Raw genomic sequence first — 19064 nt, 5'->3', positions numbered from 1 at the left:
AAGACACGTCGTCAGCGTGTGGTGCAGAGGGAAGAGTAGTATTACGACTCACTAGTGGGTTAAGTAGTGCAGATGACGAAGGTAAGGATTCTATTACATGGCATGGGCAGTTGACATCTTTTTGCTGTGCTCATGGAGGTTTTGTATCGGAAAGGTCATGGACACAGTTCCATCAACATCTCCCTGGTAGTATATCGGTTAGTACACGCGCCTGTCATTGTCCATGAGTGATCGCGCGAAAGCTGGGTTCGACTCCCAGCCAGGGAGTGTGTGTAGATGTCTTTCGTTTTTGTAACACGCACCCGGGTCCTCCGGTGACATCGTTGACGTTTGACTTCCTCCTGTTTCCTTCCCATGCTGTTCTGTATCAATCATTTCAGACACTGTGCTCTTTTTTGATTGATTATCAACAGGACTCTACCCAACCAACCACTTTCGTTTTCCATCCCAATCTTTTTCTCAACCAATGTCTTCAACACCAACGCCAACGACTACACGAACAGCAGAGTCATCCGACCGACGTCTGCTCATCACAGGCCTCACTCTCGGCCTAATAGGTCTCATAGCTGTCTTTATCATTATCTATTGGACCCTCCGCCTCAAAATCCCGCAATCTATACCTACCCTCGCCGACCCAGAATCTTTGCCAACGAGAAGATCTTCCCCGAAATCAGCCTTGAATTCCTCCTCGTCCTCCTCGTCAAAAGGAGGAAATCTCGTCCGAAAAGCGACCACAACCCTCTCTTCCTTCTCCAACAACCTCAACACTCGCCACAACAAGTTGAACTTCCCAGCAAAAATCACACCCTTCGGCTCTTCCAACGACGACCAGCACTCTCAAAAACCCAAATTCATTCATATACCGGGGCAGAACATGCGTATAGCGACACGACTGCCAAACGGTGCATGGACGTTCTCAGAGCCGGATGTGAGGACGAACAGGAGAAGTATGGCTTGGAGTACATTCGATGGAGGCGGTAGCGGTAGGCAAAGTGGATTTGGATTTGGAAGTACGTCTGGAACAGGGTACAGAGGGATTGACGCATCGTCTGTATCCCAAGTATCTCCCACCTCGTCCACATTTTTCTCACATAAACCGAGATTTTTGGGAGGTCCTGGAATTGCTGCTGCTGCTGGTAGTGGGCTTGCAGTCGAATCATCGTTGTCTGTAAATACTCAAGGACTTCCGGTCTCTTCTTTGTCCTCGCCGTCGCCGTACTCGGCGGATAGTCATTCGACTTCGCCGTTGATCCCTCATTACGATCTTGGATTGGGGCCCGTTACGTGTGCCTCGAACGAGAATCCGTTTGATTCGCCTGTGACGGAGCAGATGCAGATGAAGGAGAAGGAAGAAGAAGCGCAGTATGGGTTCCAAGAACCTGAGGCTCCTCCACCTGCGTATACGGAGGAGAGGTACCGGGTTAGAGAACGAGATGGATGGGTGTGATAGTGGATTCTTCTCCTCGTTTTATCTTGTCTTCTTACTTTTTGGTTCGTGTTTTTTTTTTGGCCGTCATCACGATCTGTGCATGCATGCATGTTCTCTACATATGCTTCGCTTCACTTGCATTTTCCTACCCTTCGACACGTTCTTCTTATTCTTTATCGCATACATACGACCTGCATTCTTACATACTGTCCTTCCACAGCTATTCTGTTCTTATTGCGCCAGTACTAACTCTGCTAACTCCAGTTATTCCCACATTAACGTGTCAAAATAATGATGATAAATTGGCATCTCCTTGGCTGGCAGTCGAACCCCGATGACTGCTATGACAAGGCACGTGTACACAGAGACAGATTTCATATTCCTCCGGGGCCCTCGACACCGGAAATGTAACCTCTGAGCTCTCAATATCAATGCCTAGCAAGTCTCCGTACGTGTACAGTGCGGAGGCTGGAAGCTTGAAGCGTCGACCATTCTCTTACACGCTATGTCGCTCCTCGATGTTTTCTTGCTATACTTTCTCTTGTCGGTTGACAGTAATTGTTCTCAACGAAGCTCAAGCGGCATCAACTTCGACCTCGAGGTCTTGCATCTAACCAAAATCAAACTAAATCAACTTCAGACGCTGATTAGGACTCGTTCCAAGCCTCCTACGTATGGGTGAGTCCTTGCTGATTCTCATTGCGATTGAATTGCTTTTATTGTTATGATGTACGTGCGCCAGTCACCTCCCCAAAACTGCCACAATATACCTCTCGTTTCCAAAGAGATAGTCTTGCGCTTTCAACACCCCGACTCAGACTACCTCTAATTCATTTGTGCACAGTTAGCGTTGAAAAATGGAAAGAATTTGCGCGGCACGATGTCTTGACGTTCGGTGTGCCCTAATCGATCTCAACAAAGCTCAGGAAATCCTAGCATATCTCTCTTCCATTCTACTCCCAACATGGATCTGCGAGAGCCTCCGGTCCGAAGTAAAAGCTAGCGTTTCACAATCGGATAAGCAGCGGTGCTGAATCCTGCCAGGTTTACTCGAACTCACCGCTTTGACCCTGCCGTGTACCCACCGCCACACTTATAATAGTTCCCTCGCATGTTGACCTCGAATTCAAAACAGAAGGGGTCGGAGTATCATCACGCCTTAGTTTACACCTTGGGTTACAATCACTACCGAAGGAGAGGCCACGGTTATGTGCTGCCTATCTCAGCTAATCCCTTGACTGATTCTATGAACTCAGATGATCTAGGTGAGTTATGCTTTGGTATCGTTCTGTACTAGCCTTTGCCCGCTAATGCCGAACTACTCAAGTGTTTATCGATCATGTTCATGTTCACTTTCATTTCTGACTTCCCCGGGAACACGCCGCGTACCTTTTTATCCGTCCTCTTTTCTGCCGCAAACGCACTAAGGGTCTCCCACATCTTCGCTGGCCACTAAAGACTCCATTGTTTGATTGATGTTCGGATCCTCAAGGGAAGACTCCGATCAAAGAAAAAGATTGGGGGAAGAATGGAATTCCACAATTGAGGTTGGTAGGGACTTGGATCGGGTCGTTGTGGTCGACGGTTGTGGCCTGTATCAGCCTGTCTCCGAGTTTTTTGGAATGCAGGAACTTTGTGGTGATCTTGCTCAGCGTCAGAAATATGCTAAGGGCCACGGGTATGCAGTTATGAAGAAAGCTAAGTCTAAGCTGTGGTTATACTCTCCTCATTATCGATCATATCAATAATTTGTCCCCATCCCCCGGTCGATGATCGTGATAACTGTCACGACAACATTCACCGGTGTCGTCCTACTACAAGCTCGCTTACATGGTTCTAGTTGGTAGATATCAAGAACGATTCATGACTGGGCGTCAGCGTGGTCACTGAAGAATTGAATTGGACGTTCAAGTTGAACGTGACATGCAACTCGGGCCTGGCACATTCTCAATTTCTTGAGTTGTGCAGGCCTTTCGTTTACTAGAAATTCATAACTTAGGATTCATATACTATGACTGGCCCTGAGTAACGAGTCGACAAATGAGAGAAGGGAAAAATAAAGAGGCAAGACGGAACGAGTGATGATGACTTCCTGACCGGTAATTGACTTGCACACGTCTCTCTTAGGCGTGATATCACTCCTCAAATTATTGTTTTCATTTGCATGTGAGGGTTCCCTGCAGATAAATCTCATGAGAAATTTTACTTGACTACCGAGACTTCAAATTTCTGACCTTTAATCAGAATTGGATAGCCATGATCATTGGCAAACTGTTGACCACCCAAGTCATACTTCTTAAGATGAAGATACTCCTCGACTGCCCTATACTCCCACCCTTCCCATGCTGACCCAATAAATGTGTCTACTTCCAGGGTTGGAATTCCATACTTCTTCCAGTCATCTTTTTCAATTTCCATCCTTCCACCACGGTCAAAGGACCAGTAAAACAATCGGGTGTTTGACCGCCAACGAAGGCAGGGCATGTTGTCGATCCATTCGGGGGAAAGAGGCGGGACATGTAGGTATTTTGGTGGATTGCAACTTGACGGATCAGACCTGAAGGTCCCCGTGAGTCGGAAGTCAAGGCTATTAACAAAGACTAAAGATATGACATGTGTTAGTAGAGAAGACTAGATAAATATGCCAATTTTATACCTAATTCATCGGAATCAAGGCAATAATCTTTGTATAAAGGGAGTGACTGTGCGAGGTAGGCAGCTCGGAATCGCTGATCTTCTGGTAGTCGTAATGAGAACCGAATAGCTATTTCCCATTCATTATCATTCTTCTCGAAAGTGAGATCAACGAGGGAAGGGACTGTAAAATGATTAGGATTGAGAAAGACTCTGAGAAAGGGATTGGTACCCGATTCCGAATAGTTTGCAACGATGCCGGTAGTACCAACAGAAGGTTCGCAGGACCACACAGGAGATGGGATGGAAGGAAAGTAAGTAAGGATTCCGGGTTCTCTGCGATCAACAACAGCGCCAAATGTTAGGGCATCATGGTGGAATAAGGCTATTCTACGTTGTCCTCCATATGATGAAACCATCTGTAAGAAGTCTGGAAGAGCACGGATGATCTCGTTGGAATTGAGCGGTGGATTGCAACCACGTGGAAGTGGGGGTAGCCATTCAAAAAAACGTCGAGAATCGTCTTCGCCGGAGAGTGCTGAGTTTATGACGTCGCACTGGAATGAACCAGTCCTCAGATTGAACATCCAGTTTTCGGTCACAAGCTGAAGGAGGCTAATTTAGACTGCAGGGAATAATACAGAGAGAGCTTACTTGAATTGACAACTTCTGCAGAGTTCCATCATTTTGCACATCCAAAACGGAATTCCACTAAAGACGTGATGAGCTGAGATAGACGATTCTCATCAAGGTAGACATCCGCACTAGTTTGTAGGCAAGGTACATCCATACAATTGGTACTTTCATATATTGCCTTGCAATAGTGTTCACATCGACGACCTCTAGGCGCAAATCAGTGTTTACAAATGTAAAGACAGTAGCAAAACACACCATCGTGGTATATCAGTGTCGGTGTCATTGACCGACCCACTCCGAAGAGCTGTGTAAGCCATACTCGACTTGAATCAAATAAGAAATGTGGCCCATATAGAGATCAGAGCTCACCGTTGAGAGAGAGCAGTTGCGTAAAGTGGCTCTAATACCTGGGCCAATCTCTCAATCTCAGCGTCTTCGCGAACCACCGACTCTTACCATACGTATCTTCTCGACATCTCCATCGTCCTCGGGTTCAAGTGACACGACTGAAAATCGTCGATCTCCAAACTCAACGATTTCCGCGTTTTGAACCCTTTTCCGAAATTTTACAACTCCAACTCCTCCCATCCTGTTTCGAAATGGGTTCGTGGACTTCAGTTTGACCGACACACAGAGTGTCTCTGAGGACACTTCGCGCAGGATGAGTACATCGCACATGTCTATTCGTCTGAGCCGTTGTCCGCCATGCTGGTATTACATATAAGCCACGATGAGAATTTAAATGATACACGTCTACGCACCAACGTCAGCCATTTGTCGTCGTCTCTATGAGAACTTGACGGTCCGGGTTCGAATTCCGCACGTGCTGAATAGCTGTTGAAATTGTTGATGATGTTATTTGCATTGGTGAATGACTGGCCCCCATAAAATTGCATATGAGATGCACCCTTGAAGAAGCTCGGAGCTGAAGACATTGTTGGGCAAGGGAGAGTAGAATGAGGAAGCCGATGAGAGCGACACGTGATGGCATCAAGATGGCATCATTGACGGAGAAGCGTGGTAATTTTCGTGCTAAAATATCATCAACGCGACTCTTCCTCCTTCTAGAACAGTGGGGAATGACTATTAATTCCGACCTCAGCACAGTCCTTCACCAACGTGAGCGTACCCATTTGCGTTCAGTGTTCACCAGTACTCAACACCGTCAACTCAACCGCGACAAGTTCCGACAACCGTCCGGGGAGGGGCGGTCTTTGGTCGGGGAACTGAGCTCAGATTTCCGTGGGCTGGCTTCCGTTTCGACAGTCATGCCCCAACCTGGATGAAATGGGTGAGTTTGAGTTAGCTATCCTCCGATTCAATCGAAGCTATCCATCCCTTGGGCTCTTTACAGAACCATTGCAGGAACCGTCAGTGAATGCCGATCCGTGCTGGGTGGAAATGATAATCAGCTTATGCTCAACCGCCAAAGCTTGGTCATAGAGCGCACCTGTCGTTAAACGTGCAAAGGTAATGTTTAGTAGCGTTCACTGCAAAGCCGGCACTATGACTCCGCACACGTTTTACTGCTTACCTGCTCTTGACCTGCTCTTTCCCTTTTCTTTAATCCATCTTGAACTGAGAAGGATTATGTCTTCCTTCTTCGATGGAGCATCCGACATGACGTTCACCGGCGGCCAGTTCTTTACAAGTGCGAATAAAGTCATCAATAACTTCTACAGTCACCGAGTACTCGCAGGACCTGAACCGGAAACATCCGGTCCCAAGAACGACGAACAATGGCTGAACTTGGTGTGTAGAAATCTCGTCCTCTGTAGGCTCTTGTGTGACTTACATTCTATCCAGCTTGTTGGAAGACGACGAGTCAGAATGATAGAGATGTGCGATGTTAATATGCTCCGAGAGGTCTCTGTGCAGACCGTTGACTTAGTACCGGTCAAATCTCGCACGTTGAAGCCCACAAACCCATTTCGAGACCGAATAGAAAGCCAGGGAAAGTTTTTGAAGGTAAAGAAGAGAATTGGGAGCGCGGAGCTCGTGCAGTTTGGAGATCGACGTTTTACGGTGGTTTCATTTGAGCCCGAGAATGAAGGAGACGTCGAGAAGCTACGGGCGGTATGACTCGGGTGTTCATAGAGGTGATTCAAACTGAAATTTTGGTAACCCAGGCATTGCGACCGCTTTGTGAATTTGCACTGTCTTCACGGTGAGCTTGACTTCTATCTACCTTCGTCGACGTTCCTTATTCCATTAAAGTCTAGTATGCTTCACACAAATCTTTGGAGTGGGCCAGTCGACCACTCCAACACTAATATATTACGACGGTACACTTTTCTGCTTGTTTCAGTACTCCTATAGACATTGAGTTCTTTTGTAGAGCTCGTCGACGCAGAAGGTATAATGAAACAGTACCGAAAGACACCAGTCGTCTTTCAATACTTGTTACATAGAGTTGTAAGTTCACCATGATTCGCGGTGGTTATTTAAGCTCACCTCATGTTCAGAATACTTCGTATGATGCTGTGGTAGATACAGGGGCGCTGCAGAAGCTGTCAATTCCGGCAAGGCCGCTTTTTTCATGCAAGGCCTGTCTAATAATCACATCAAACAGTTTTCGCAGGACCTTCGGGACTGGACGTTCAATCTCAGGATTCGCTCATTCCAGTACAATATCGCGTCCAATGTCCTCTCCACGAAATGCAATCCTCCGGTGTACTTCAGAAATCGCATGCCCTCGCTTCCGTCCACCTGCAATCCACCGCTCAACTCTAGCGAGATACTCGTCGTCGTTCCGAACTATCTGCATCTGCTTTCGGACCTCGCATGCACAACCTCCGTTAAACATTTATCAGACTTTATCCGCCATGGAGTCCTGACATTTGGCGCTGTTGTTGATCGCACAAAACCTGGTATTCTCCGGCACTTCCCTTCCATTCCACCTCCTGAATGGTACTGGGAAAATTATAGTCCCGATATTATCGTCAAGTATTCGCAATCAGGTATTCTTCTTTTACCGTCGCTTCCCTACTCTTACCACGTCATATCTAGTTCCTTCGCATGTCAATCTCACTTTCGAGAAGATGACCGACGTGCAATTACTGTCATCGCCCCCGAAGTTGGCAATCTAAGGAGAAATATTTATATAATTAAGAAAATACATACCAGAACCTGTAAATACAATGCAGTTGCATAGAATACCTTTTGAGGTATATGCCTGCCAATTTTCGTGTGGGTAGGGTGTGATGCTGTTGAGATATGAATTTTTTAATGAGGGGGTGTCGAAAACGTGGCCCCACGGCGAAGTCGGAAATCGCGGGCCGGCAACGTGATTACATGTGACACGATCATACACATTGATGAATCATCCAAGAATCGTCAATATCTCGTATATAAGAGTTTTGTTTGAGCACCTGGGACCTATAAATTCATTTTAAATGCTCTTGTTGCAAGCTGCATTGATAGAGGCTGTCCTTGTGGGAGGACGACCTTAATTTGGTAGTTTTTCCTCATTTAGGTACATTCAGAGTGGACTGGTGGCACTGAAATCTATTACAATTCATTGTTGGGTCCTAAGGGGAGCAAATGAAGATCATCTGAGATCTGACAGGAATGTTTCCTCCCCTCTAGAAACAATTTTTGGGTGTAAAACACAAAAATCTAGGATATTTGCAGGTATGGGCTGTGTAGACTCAAAAAAAATCATAAAAATCCAAGGATAATAGATTCTGGTAGCCTGATAGGTATATATAACTGTGCTGAGAGCCCTGCCCATGGCATGTCCAGCTGAACCTGAAGTAGTCACTACAATCCAGGGTCAGAATGACAGGAAAAAAACTGAGTGTATTATATAAACCTGACTCCACGGACTTGTAAGATGGTTATAGGTGTAGTCCTGGGTGTCTGTGAGATGGAGAAGTATGTTGTGGTCGTAACATACCAAGAACGGCAAGAGGTTGATGAGTACTTGTGCTGCAGTGGCCGATTTCCTGATTAGGGAATATTCTCACGCTTCGATTTTTGGTCGGAAAACTGACCCCTCATTGTGCTACTGCCACAACTCAGTGAGGAACCCATCCCCCATCATGAAAATTGTCAGGCGTGCATATAAGACCCTGCTCCTTCTTTTTTGATAGTGTATCTGCTCAAAAACCTAGCCTAGCACTCACTATATTACACTTTTCCGACTTCCCCGTTTTTCCGACTTCAGGGTCGATGACAGTAAATATTCACTTTTCACTATGACTGAAACCAAAAGACCGCCAGAAACTCCAGACTGCTTACCTCAACCAGTCGCACTCTCTGTGCAGCGATGGGGCTGATTCGAACAATTTGGGTAGTGAACTCCGATTTACACATCTCCTGCCGCTAATTTAATGGTATTCCAGTCTTCATCGATGAATTTTGCTTTTCCCTAGTTGGGACCTTCGCGTCAAGATTTCATCCACCCAAGTATCTACATGTCCCGCCTCTATCCCCAAAATGGATTAACGGCATGCCCTGTTTTCACTTGACATCGGCCACCGAATTGTTTTACTGGTCCTCGGACCGTAGCGGGAAGGAGAAGATTGCGGAAAGTGACTGGGAGCAGTATGGGATTTCAAGCATGAAAGTAGAGACATCGATCGGATCACTCTGGGGGTCCCAGCACCCGTATCTTGCAGTTCGGGACTTTCTTCGCTTTGGAAATTATGACCTGGATGGTGGGCGATTTGCAAGTGAACATGGGTACCCTATTCTCATCAAAGGTGAGAGACTGAAGAATGTAACTTGTCGAAAAGCACTCACAAAATTCATTCGCAGGCGACCCTCATGTCCGGGTTGAACACTGCCTAAAATGGGCAACCTTTCTACCCTCGTTGAAAATATCCCAAAATCGATCCGCTGAAAAATGGTATTGTGGGTTAGGAAGAAAGCGATCGAGTGAAACGGTCAGTGTCACCTTCTACACAATAATTTCTGGACCTATCTCAATTCATCAATACAGGTCCAGCTGCCAGAGAGAAAGGAAAGGGTAAAGAGAAGGGCGACCCATCAAACTCACGGGTCGATATCCCTGTTGACGTCGGAGAAACAGCTATCATTGATTCGTTTGCAGACTAGTATCGTCAATACGCCGTTTTTTTAACATATTAAGTTGGTCGTGTTCGATCGAGTGTGGAGTGTGCTAGTGTACCGGTCTTCAAGTATACATGCAACGACACCTGACCGTGTTGACCGCTCAGGAAGTCACTATAACTGCTGATTATGGTTAGCCCTACAGCTGCGGTGTTGTAATTGGATGCAACTCACCACATAACGGCTTCTGCTTCCAACCGTCGGATACATGAAACTTGGCTTAGATTTGACGAATCCGGTATAGATCGTCGTGTGTTAATCTCGCTGCTTTCGCACCTGTGTAGAAAGAATAGGTTGGCATATCTCCTGAGTCCGAGTCGAAATTTTGCTGAAATGACATCAATCGCTGAATCATCGAATCCCATCGATATTCGTTTCGATGGTTTACCGACAGTTTGAGAGGTGTGCTTCCAGTCAATAAATCAAGGAGAATCGGTCAAACACCTTTGACCAAGGTCTATGCCACGAGCCACACTCCCTCTGCCACTTTGGCCGACTCACCTCGTTGACGCTGACGGTCAGCGAAAATGTCTCGAAGCCACCGTCGCCACATTCACGGCGTATATAACGCCAACAACAGTCATACTGTTTTTCTCGTGTCCTCTTTCATTCATCGCATCTCACATAGCTCGATAGCCTCAGTTGAGGTTTTCTTTTTTCATTTAGGACACCATAGCGCCTGTATACACTCGTGCTCTCACTAAGGAGGGAAAAGTTTTCTACAGAAAGGACGGAAAATTCGTAGCTCGGGCATCTATTCCACCTGAAGACTTGACTGTCCTCGACGCAGCTCCCGCCTCGCCTCCATCGTCACCTACTTCCCCCAAAGCGGAATTCAGTCCTCGAGCAGCCGCACGTCGCGAACTTTTCGACTCCACATCTCGTCCTAATCTCATCTACACTACAACTCCCATCATGAATACTGACTCGTCTTCTCCAAGTGGTTCTCAACCAGCAGACACCACTCCACCGCCTATGCCTACGGTCACTTCTGCTTCCGGACAGACGGTCACGATGTCTATGGAAGAGATGATGCGCATGGTTGTATCGTTGTCATCGCAACTATCGACGTCTTCTCCTGCAGCTACATCTACCACACCAGTCCAACCTGCCATCCCTGCTTTCATCTCAGTTCCCACACCCGAACGTAAGTCTCTCTTTGATGCTTTTCCGTGTTTGGAGGCAGGCACGCTTTTGGCGGTTACCCGCCATGAGATTCCCCCACTCGATATTCGCAAACTTGACCCGATTCTGCTTAAGAAGGCTTTTGACGAGGGAACCCTTGCTGCAGTGGGCAGCCATTCAGGCTGCGCTAAAGATTACCCCTCCCTCGCTTCCCTTCTCCCCCCTCTCGGTCTCTACTTCCAGATTCTCATCCATTTTGCCACTTCTGGTGGCCAACTCGACATTGTCTCAGCTCTCGCTACCGGCATGCTGCAGTACATTCTGCATCTGACAGATCTCAACCAACGTTACGAATGGCATGCAGTCCTTACCTATCACATGAGCTATCACGCCGATCGCCGCCGTGAAATGGTCAACAACATTTATACGGGCTGGGGTAAACCCTCGAGTGACCTCATCACAGAACATCTTCAAGGACGGGAGATCCAACGACGAGCTAAGCAGTCTGATGCGGGATCATCTCAAAAGTCTACTCCTAAGAAGCCGAAGGTTCCCATAGAGCAGCAAACCTGCTTCGCTTTCAATACTGGGTCCTGCACTTACAATCCTTGTAAACGCATTCATCAATGCTCATCTTGCCAAAGCAAGGACCATACAGTGGTGTCCTGCTCGAAGAAATCCTCTTGAGGATGGGGTAGAGCGAGTCAGCAACGTTGCCGCTCTCGTCATGCCGCTGCTCGCTCTAGCCAGCAGCATATATTAGTTACACATCATTCATTGGCTTCCTCGCATCTGTACAGTTTCTCGGACAAAATTTCCCCTTGTCTTCCTGCCTTTTTCCAACCCTCCAACCCTCCTCCTCCATGTCCTAACACAGACCCCCGTTGTAATACTGTTCCTGTCAACTCTTCTCCCATGCGCCCCGTCTCTACCCCACTTAACCCCAAAGCTTGGGAACACTACTTATGTGCCTATCCTGACCGAAAATTTGTATCTAGCCTTCTTCATATAATACATTATGGCGCCAATATTGGGTTTACGGGTTCTCATCATATCCAAACCTGCCGGAATCTTAAATCTGCATTCAAACATCCGGCCTTTGTTGATTCCACTATCGCTTCACTTCTTCATGATGGCCATATTGCAGGGCCATTCACCACACCCCCTCATGCTCATTTCCGGGCTTCCCCTCTTGGAGTTGTTTCTCGCAAACGCAATCCTATGAAGCTTCATATCATCAACCATTTGTCTTGGCCAGAGTCCAGTTCTGTCAATGATGGCATACCCGATTCTGAGGTTCACATCGAATACGAGCGATTCGAACGTGCAGTCGAGGACCTCTTGAAATCCGGGCCGGGATCTCGCATGGCTAAACTCGATCTTAAAGATGCCTTTAGGCATATCCCACTACGAGTGGATGACCAACCACTCATTGGTTACCAATGGAACGGTAGCTTTTATTACTCGCTGGTATTGGTATTTGGGTTGAGCACTGCTCCCTACATCTTTAACCTGTTTGCCGAGGCATTACACTGGATCATCCAACACCATATTCCTGCTGCTATTCATCATTATCTTGACGATTTCTTCCTAAATTTCTCACCTTCGACTCCTCTGTCCGTTTGCTATGCTGCTGTGGATTGGGTCATGGCACTTGGTAAGGAACTTGGCCTCACCTTTCAGCCGTCGAAAACACTCTGGCCTAGTCACGTTGTTGAGTTCTTGGGTATCATCTTGGACTCAATCCGCATGGAGGCATGGTTACCAGATGATAAGCTTACTTATCTTCATGAATTATTGGGAATGTGGGAAAAGAAAACACGGTCCTCACTTAAAGAAATCCAGGAGCTTTCTGGTTTCCTCCAATTTTGCTCCCAGGTCATCCCCTCTTCACGTCCATTTTTACGACGCATTTATGACTTCACAACCAAATTTAAATCACCCTTTTCGATCCTTCACGTTCCCAAAGGAGTTACTTCGGACATCGCATGGTGGGCGGTCTTCAGCAGGTGTTGGAATGGTGTACGTTTGCTACAACCAAGTAAACCATCTTACGAGGTCTTTACTGATGCTAGTGGAAAGAAAGGGTTGGGGGGAATCTTTGGCTCATCATGGTTTTCATCACGAGTTGCACGGCGCTTTTGGGACCGTGACATTCAGTTCAAGGAACTTTATGCTATCCTCTGGGCTATCCTTACCTGGGGCACGGAATGGTCAGGATGCCATATCACTTTCAAGTGCGATAATCAAGATGTTGTCACTTGGATGACTTCCGGATCTTCTCGCTCACGTTTTTCCATGCCTATTCTCAGGGTCATTTTCATGCTGGCTGCCTGCCTCCAATTTTCATTTTCTTGTGTTTGGTTACCTTCTGCAGATAATGCTCTTGCTGACGCTGCTTCTCGTTTTCAGTACGGCCGCCTCTTCGAGCTCGCTCCTTACCTCCCAACCAAACCCTCCTATCCGAAGTCCCAAATCATTGGTTTGAAACACACTCTCACCTCTCTCCACGCGTCGCCTTCTTTCTCTGGCATGGGCTCGCATCCAGCACTCGGAAAACGTATTCCAGCAGTCAAAAATCTTACATCGACTTTGTTCGCTTACACGGCCGATTCCTTGAATCCCCGGGCAAGTACCTTCCAGCCATGCACACCGCTATTCTCGAATGGATTGCATACCTCGGGGAGCGAGCTCTGATGCCTAAAACTATCAAGGGATACTTGGCAAGCGTACGGTCACTTCATGTCGATGCTGGAATGCCTTTCGAAGCCTGTGAGTCACCAACGATTCAGCGCCTCATTCGCGGCATCAAATGCTACTATGGTGCTCGCGATCGGAACCCCAAATTACCTATTACAATCAAGATCCTGCGGAAGTTGGTCCACCATTTGTCTGGTCACTCAGGTACTCTCTCCGAGCTTAACTTTGACATAGCCGTTAAGCTTGCCTGGGCCAGTTTTCTCCGTACTGGCGAGTTCACTGTTGGTGACAGTGACAAATTTGACCCTGCTGTACACTTAACCTGCAGTTCGGTTGATTTTGTTCCAAACATCGAGGCACCTGAATATGTGCGCCTCACCCTTCCCGCTTCCAAGACAGATCCCTTTCGAAAGGGGGTCTCTATCCTCATTTCAGCTGCTCCAAACCAACCTACTTGTGCCGTCTCTGCCTTAAAATATCTTTTCATCAGCCATCCTTTGCCTCCTACTTCTCCCCTTTTTGCAGACACTCTCGGAAATCCCTTATGCCGTTCATCTTTTATTTCGTCTCTCAAGAATCTTATCACTGCTATTGGCCTTGATGTGGCTCTTTACGCAGGTCATAGCTTTTGGAGAGGTGCAGTGTCCTCCGCAGCCTCTGCTGGCTACTCGGATTACGAAATTCAGTTGCTGGGCCGGTGGCGTAGCGACGCATATAAGCTTTACCTCGATATACCGCGTGATCGCATTCTTCATCTTTCGTCTCGCCTTCATGTGGCCTCTGCTCAGGGTACACCTTTCGAACCTCCGGCTCTTCGTTTCCCTGTGTTGGCTTGAGCTTTGGCCCACATCGGGACCAGTGCGAGAGAGCTTGGGCATCCAAACAATTCATCATGTTTGTACCCAAACCTACACGCACCTGATCCCTCCTCTCACACGCGAGACAGCATAGAAGAATCGGTCAAACACCTTTGACCGAGGTCTATGCCACGAGCCACACTCCCTCTGCCACTTTGGCCGACTCACCTCGTCGACGCTGACGGTCAGCGAAAATGTCTCGAAGCCACCGTCGCCACATTCACGGCGTATATAACGCCAACAACAGTCATACTGTTTTTCTCGTGTCCTCTTTCATTCATCGCATCTCACATAGCTCGATATTCGTTTCGATGGTTTACCGACAGTTTGAGAGGTGTGCTTCCAGTCAATAAATCAAGGTGAGTGGAGAAACAGTTGTGGATCGGATCTCAATGAGGGAATGCCTGTAGGTCTGAGAATGCCAGCTGGCGGCCCGGAGTATGTTCCGACTGCGTCTCCGTTGTGTGGTTGTTTTTGGTCTGCAGAGCGACTGTTTTATTATTGAGGTTACCGGTGAAGGTACGGTAATATCCTAGCAGAAGCTTGAAAATGAATTGATCGGTCAGGTGAGAGAGAGATTGTGGGAGGCCCCGGAGAGCGTGGGAATTGTTAGCTATATCCAAATTAGCGCTCACATGTATTACACGTGATTTACGTTTTTCAATGTTTCTTGTATGGTAATGAAATTTGTAGGATTCTGCAAGAATAAAAAGGTTTATGCTGAGTTTTATGCTTTTTCTGCGCGTGAAGGTCGGAACAATTTAGACCATAAAGGGAAGAATAATAAACGTTTCCCTTTATTCTTACAGAATCCTACAATTTTCATTACCATATAAGAAACATCGAAAGTACAGTATAACGTGAATCACATGTAATACATTTCATTTCTCCTTTCTCGCTCTCCCTCTCATGTCAACGGTCGGGAGCTTCGGAGTTGTGTCCTCCTCGATTCTCTTCCTAGGCTCACACTGACTTCGTCAAACTTACCTATCGCGAATCTTCTTCAGAACGACCCCCCGGGCTTCAAGTTGTATCTCAATTATACAGCATTTGGACTGGCTCTGGCCCGGATTCCGTCTGCTGGCGCGCTGAATCCCATCATTCACGTCAATATTCACGGGGATTTATCTACGTTTACTTTCTTGCCGTGAGTACTACTCCGGAGAATCGGTTCCCCTGACGCGTTTTTAACCCCATAGACTCCGGTGACGGCCAAAGCAGATCGTGTTACCTGTTCCTTGACTGACAAGTACCTTCAACCGCTACTGGGCGGTCCTTGTACAGTCGACACTCCTTTAAGGCATACATCTCATAAGGCATACTCTCCAAAAGGACATAGGTTTTTGGTCAAACCGAGTTGGTTTGTGTGGGAAAAGGCATAACTCTCCGAAAGGGCATAGGGCATACTTTTTTGACCCAAAAAACCCGCCCATAAGGCATACTTTTGGCTGGATATGGCTTAGTGTACCCGACACCACAAACCCCCTTTCTAATTATGGTATATACCATACATACATTGTGGGCTGTAGCTTTTCGTGTAGGGATTAAAAAATTGAGCCGAACCAAGAAAACTTCCTCATACAACTTGAATGCCTTCCACTGTAAATCCTCTCAGCGTTGTGAAAAAAGGGTTCGAAGCCTTAAAGAAATCGGTTGCGGCGCGTAAAAAAGAATTACAAGAACGAATTGCTAAAAAGGAGAGGGTATCGGACTCGGACGAAGAATGGCTGGATAATGGGGGCAACCTCGTTGATGAAACCGTAGTTGTTGACATACTGGATGAGGCATCTGACTACGAGCGTGCTGTTCACAATAAGCTGAGTGATGCACAGCGAGCCATGGTAGATAAGCTGAAAAGTCTTGGGGAGGAAGGAAAACAGAGTGGTGGGAAGGATAGCAATGAAAAAGAGGTCCACAAAAAACGAAAGCGTGCGTCATCTTTCTGTGGATTGGGTTGACAGTGGTTGTACTAACACATCTTCAGGTTCTGCAAAAGCAACCAGCACTTCAACTCAACTGGCAGAGAAAAAGATGAAGATGGGCAACACACCGGTGTTCACAAAAAAAGAGAACGCAACCCTTGCTCAGCGGCTCGAAATTCTCGACTGGTACCACAACCAAAGTCCAAAACCGAGTCAGAAGAAGACTGCTGAGTACTGGAACAAGAAATATCCCAACCTGAAGTTATCGCAAGAGCTAATCTCGAAATGGTTAAAGGATGAGGCAAAATGGCGGCTCAGAATGGAGATGGCCCATGGGAATGCGAGGAACGCAAAACGAGTACGGCAGACAGAGCACCCTGAGGTGGAAGAGATGATGGAACTGTGGGTTTCGAAGGCTATGCACAACAAGGTTCAGTTGACTGGGGAGGTTATTCGTCAGAAGTGGACTCAATTTGCCGAGGCAGCTGGCATACCTCAGGAGAATCGCCCGAAGCTCAGTGAAGGATGGCTTGAAAAGTTCAAGAAGAGAAACGGTTTGAGGGAGATGAGACGACATGGGGAAGCAGAAAGTTCTCAACCAGAGCTTATAGAGGCTGAAAGAAAACGGATCCAGGAGCTGCTGCTTGCAGGAGGATGGAAATTGTGCGACATTTTCAATATGGATGAGACTGGACTTTTCTATGGGTAAGCCTTCGTCTTCAGAGATGAACTGTGAGCTTGACATTTAGTAGAATGCCTCCGGATCGTGGTTTATCAGACCAGCGACATGGGGGTGTGAAAGGAAATAAGGTTCGGCTTACATATGCCTTTGCTATGAATGCAGATGGTTCGGAGAAACGACTGGCTTTTATCATTGGGAAGGCAAAGAAACCGCGTGATTTTCTTGGGAAGACTGGAGAGCAGCTGGGATTTTATTACCGAAACAACGCTACAGCATGGATGATGGCGCTGCTGTATCAAGATTGGCTGTCCAAGTGGGATCAAGAACTTTGAGAAAAAGGTCGGAAAATTGTTCTCCTACAGGACAATTTTGCAGGTCACATCCCCCCCGAAGATCTCCAGTGCATCACAGTGATTAACTTCGAGGCAAACATGACACCTCATGTCCAGCCAGCCGACGCCGGTATTATTCGTTGCTTCAAAGCTCATTACCGTGCCCGGTTTGTGCAGAGGTCAATTGATCGCTATGACCGTGGTGTCACTCCTGCAGACATCTACAAAATCAAGCAACTCGAAGCCATGCGTCTCGCCGAGCTTGCTTGGCGTGACGTCGACACCACCACCATTCAGCACTGCTGGAGGAAAACTGGAATTCTACCAGATTCTCTGTTTGCCAAAACAGTTCCAGTCGCTCCCTCCATTCCCCTCTCTTCCCTTCTTAACAACCATGCTGATCCACTCACACTTGCCGAGAAACAGATTGAGGATGTCCTTGACCAGCTTCAGAGGACGGGTGCATTACAGGCATCGAACCGCATGGATATCAACATGCTTCTCAATCCCGAGGCTGAGAGGGATACAATGATCACAGGCACCACTGACAACGAAATCGTTAATGCTGTTTTGGGTCAGAAAGATGAAGAGGAGGTAGAGGAGGCAGAAGTTGATCCAGAGGACACTATTCCAACTCGTCGTGAGGCAATGCAGGCTGCCCACGTCCTTCGGAAATTTTTAGCGACACGCAATGACAGCTTTTCACGGAAGTTCGAACACAGTTTATCGTCATTTGGTCGTCAAACCCACCTTGAGGACCTCAAATCCAAGGAGGAGACTAAGATCACTGCTTATTTTACATCTACATAGGCGTAAAGTACTGTAAACTTGTATTCATACACTAAAGTAGCTAAAACACCTTGTTTCGAGCCCACCCAGATGACCCTACAACCGACCCTCCCCTACGGCATACCCTCCCAAAAGGCATACTTTTTGACCCTCACCGAAGGGTATGCCTTATGGGAGTGTCAACTGTACTACATTTACATGTGTCTTCCCGTTCTACTTTGTTACAACTCGGGACCTGGCCCAAGGAAGATCAATTCGCCGGTGTCCAGGGAAGTAGTTGGCGCTATTCAGTTTTATTACATTCGCAATTATATTCACCGGCATTTATCAATCTCTCAATCCTAGGACACATCCTCGTTTGTTCAAATGTCAATGTTCCATTGAATACTACCGCCCACACACCTTAAATCTCCCGTCAAGTGAAGTTAAAAGTCGAAGGTTGACAATCGAAACCGACTTGGCCGGCCACTTAAAAATTGTCCGTGTGCACCGTGTCAAATTCAAGGTTCTCATCAGGATCCTAGGCGCAAATGATTTCCAAATTCGCTTGCTATTGCTGTTCCTTCAAGTCAGTTACGTGAGTGTTACGTGCTGTCTCATTTTCAATTATTGGGATTCTTATCTCTCCACGGTGGTGCGTCATACTCCAGGTATTCTGGCACCCAATATGTTTCCCGGGAATTGACCGATCAAGGCTCGTAATGCTGTTTGTTTGCCTTCTACCGGATGCAGGAACCGCTGAAGAAATAAATATAGCAATTGATGCTCCTACTCGTCGCACTGGCAGGGTCTTTTGAATTCTTCTAGAACCGCGTTGGACGGCTTTAGCCACCATCTGTTCTATGTAGAGATGGCGAAATTTTACGGAAGGCGAAGAAATGC

At 47.0% G+C, this 19064-nt stretch overlaps 4 protein-coding genes and 1 non-coding gene across 5 annotated transcripts; 4 read left to right on the top strand and 1 right to left on the bottom strand.

The window, feature by feature from the left end:
* The first annotated feature begins 180 nt into the window (after positions 1-180).
* E1B28_010544 lies at positions 181-267 on the top strand. Its single transcript has one exon. It is a non-coding gene; the product is annotated as a tRNA-Asp (tRNA).
* A 199-nt stretch (positions 268-466) lies between these two features.
* Positions 467-1447, top strand: E1B28_010543 (uncharacterized protein; the record flags this gene model as incomplete). Its single annotated transcript, XM_043155516.1, has 1 exon — positions 467-1447. The coding sequence occupies one exon, from the start codon at positions 467-469 to the stop codon at positions 1445-1447; it is 981 nt and encodes a 326-aa protein (XP_043007985.1).
* A 1947-nt stretch (positions 1448-3394) lies between these two features.
* Positions 3395-5697, bottom strand: E1B28_010542 (uncharacterized protein). Its single transcript, XM_043155515.1, has 9 exons — positions 5461-5697; positions 5156-5407; positions 5069-5106; positions 4955-5022; positions 4829-4905; positions 4718-4774; positions 4086-4668; positions 3664-4029; positions 3395-3606 (listed from the first exon to the last, which is right to left on the bottom strand). Exons 1-9 carry the CDS (start codon positions 5632-5634, stop codon positions 3572-3574), a joined length of 1650 nt encoding a protein of 549 aa, XP_043007984.1. The 5' UTR covers positions 5635-5697; the 3' UTR covers positions 3395-3571.
* Positions 5698-5784: 87 nt separating this feature from the next.
* Positions 5785-7881, top strand: E1B28_010541 (uncharacterized protein). The gene is made up of 10 exons (XM_043155514.1): positions 5785-5818; positions 5884-5990; positions 6054-6451; positions 6506-6775; positions 6829-6866; positions 6917-6984; positions 7038-7114; positions 7165-7221; positions 7272-7659; positions 7709-7881. Exons 3-10 carry the CDS (start codon positions 6173-6175, stop codon positions 7786-7788), a joined length of 1257 nt encoding a protein of 418 aa, XP_043007983.1. The 5' UTR covers positions 5785-5818; positions 5884-5990; positions 6054-6172; the 3' UTR covers positions 7789-7881.
* Positions 7882-9152: 1271 nt separating this feature from the next.
* On the top strand, positions 9153-11587 carry E1B28_010540 (uncharacterized protein; the record flags this gene model as incomplete). The annotated part of the gene is made up of 3 exons (XM_043155513.1): positions 9153-9405; positions 9461-9588; positions 10442-11587. The coding sequence occupies 3 exons, from the start codon at positions 9153-9155 to the stop codon at positions 11585-11587; spliced, it is 1527 nt and encodes a 508-aa protein (XP_043007982.1).
* Positions 11588-19064: the final 7477 nt, after the last annotated feature.

Source organism: Marasmius oreades, chromosome 6, assembly GCF_018924745.1.
Source record: "Marasmius oreades isolate 03SP1 chromosome 6, whole genome shotgun sequence".
Classification (NCBI taxonomy): domain Eukaryota; kingdom Fungi; phylum Basidiomycota; class Agaricomycetes; order Agaricales; family Marasmiaceae; genus Marasmius; species Marasmius oreades.
The sequence above is the reverse complement of the archived record's forward strand: the minus strand, read 5'-3'. Positions and strand labels throughout refer to the sequence as shown.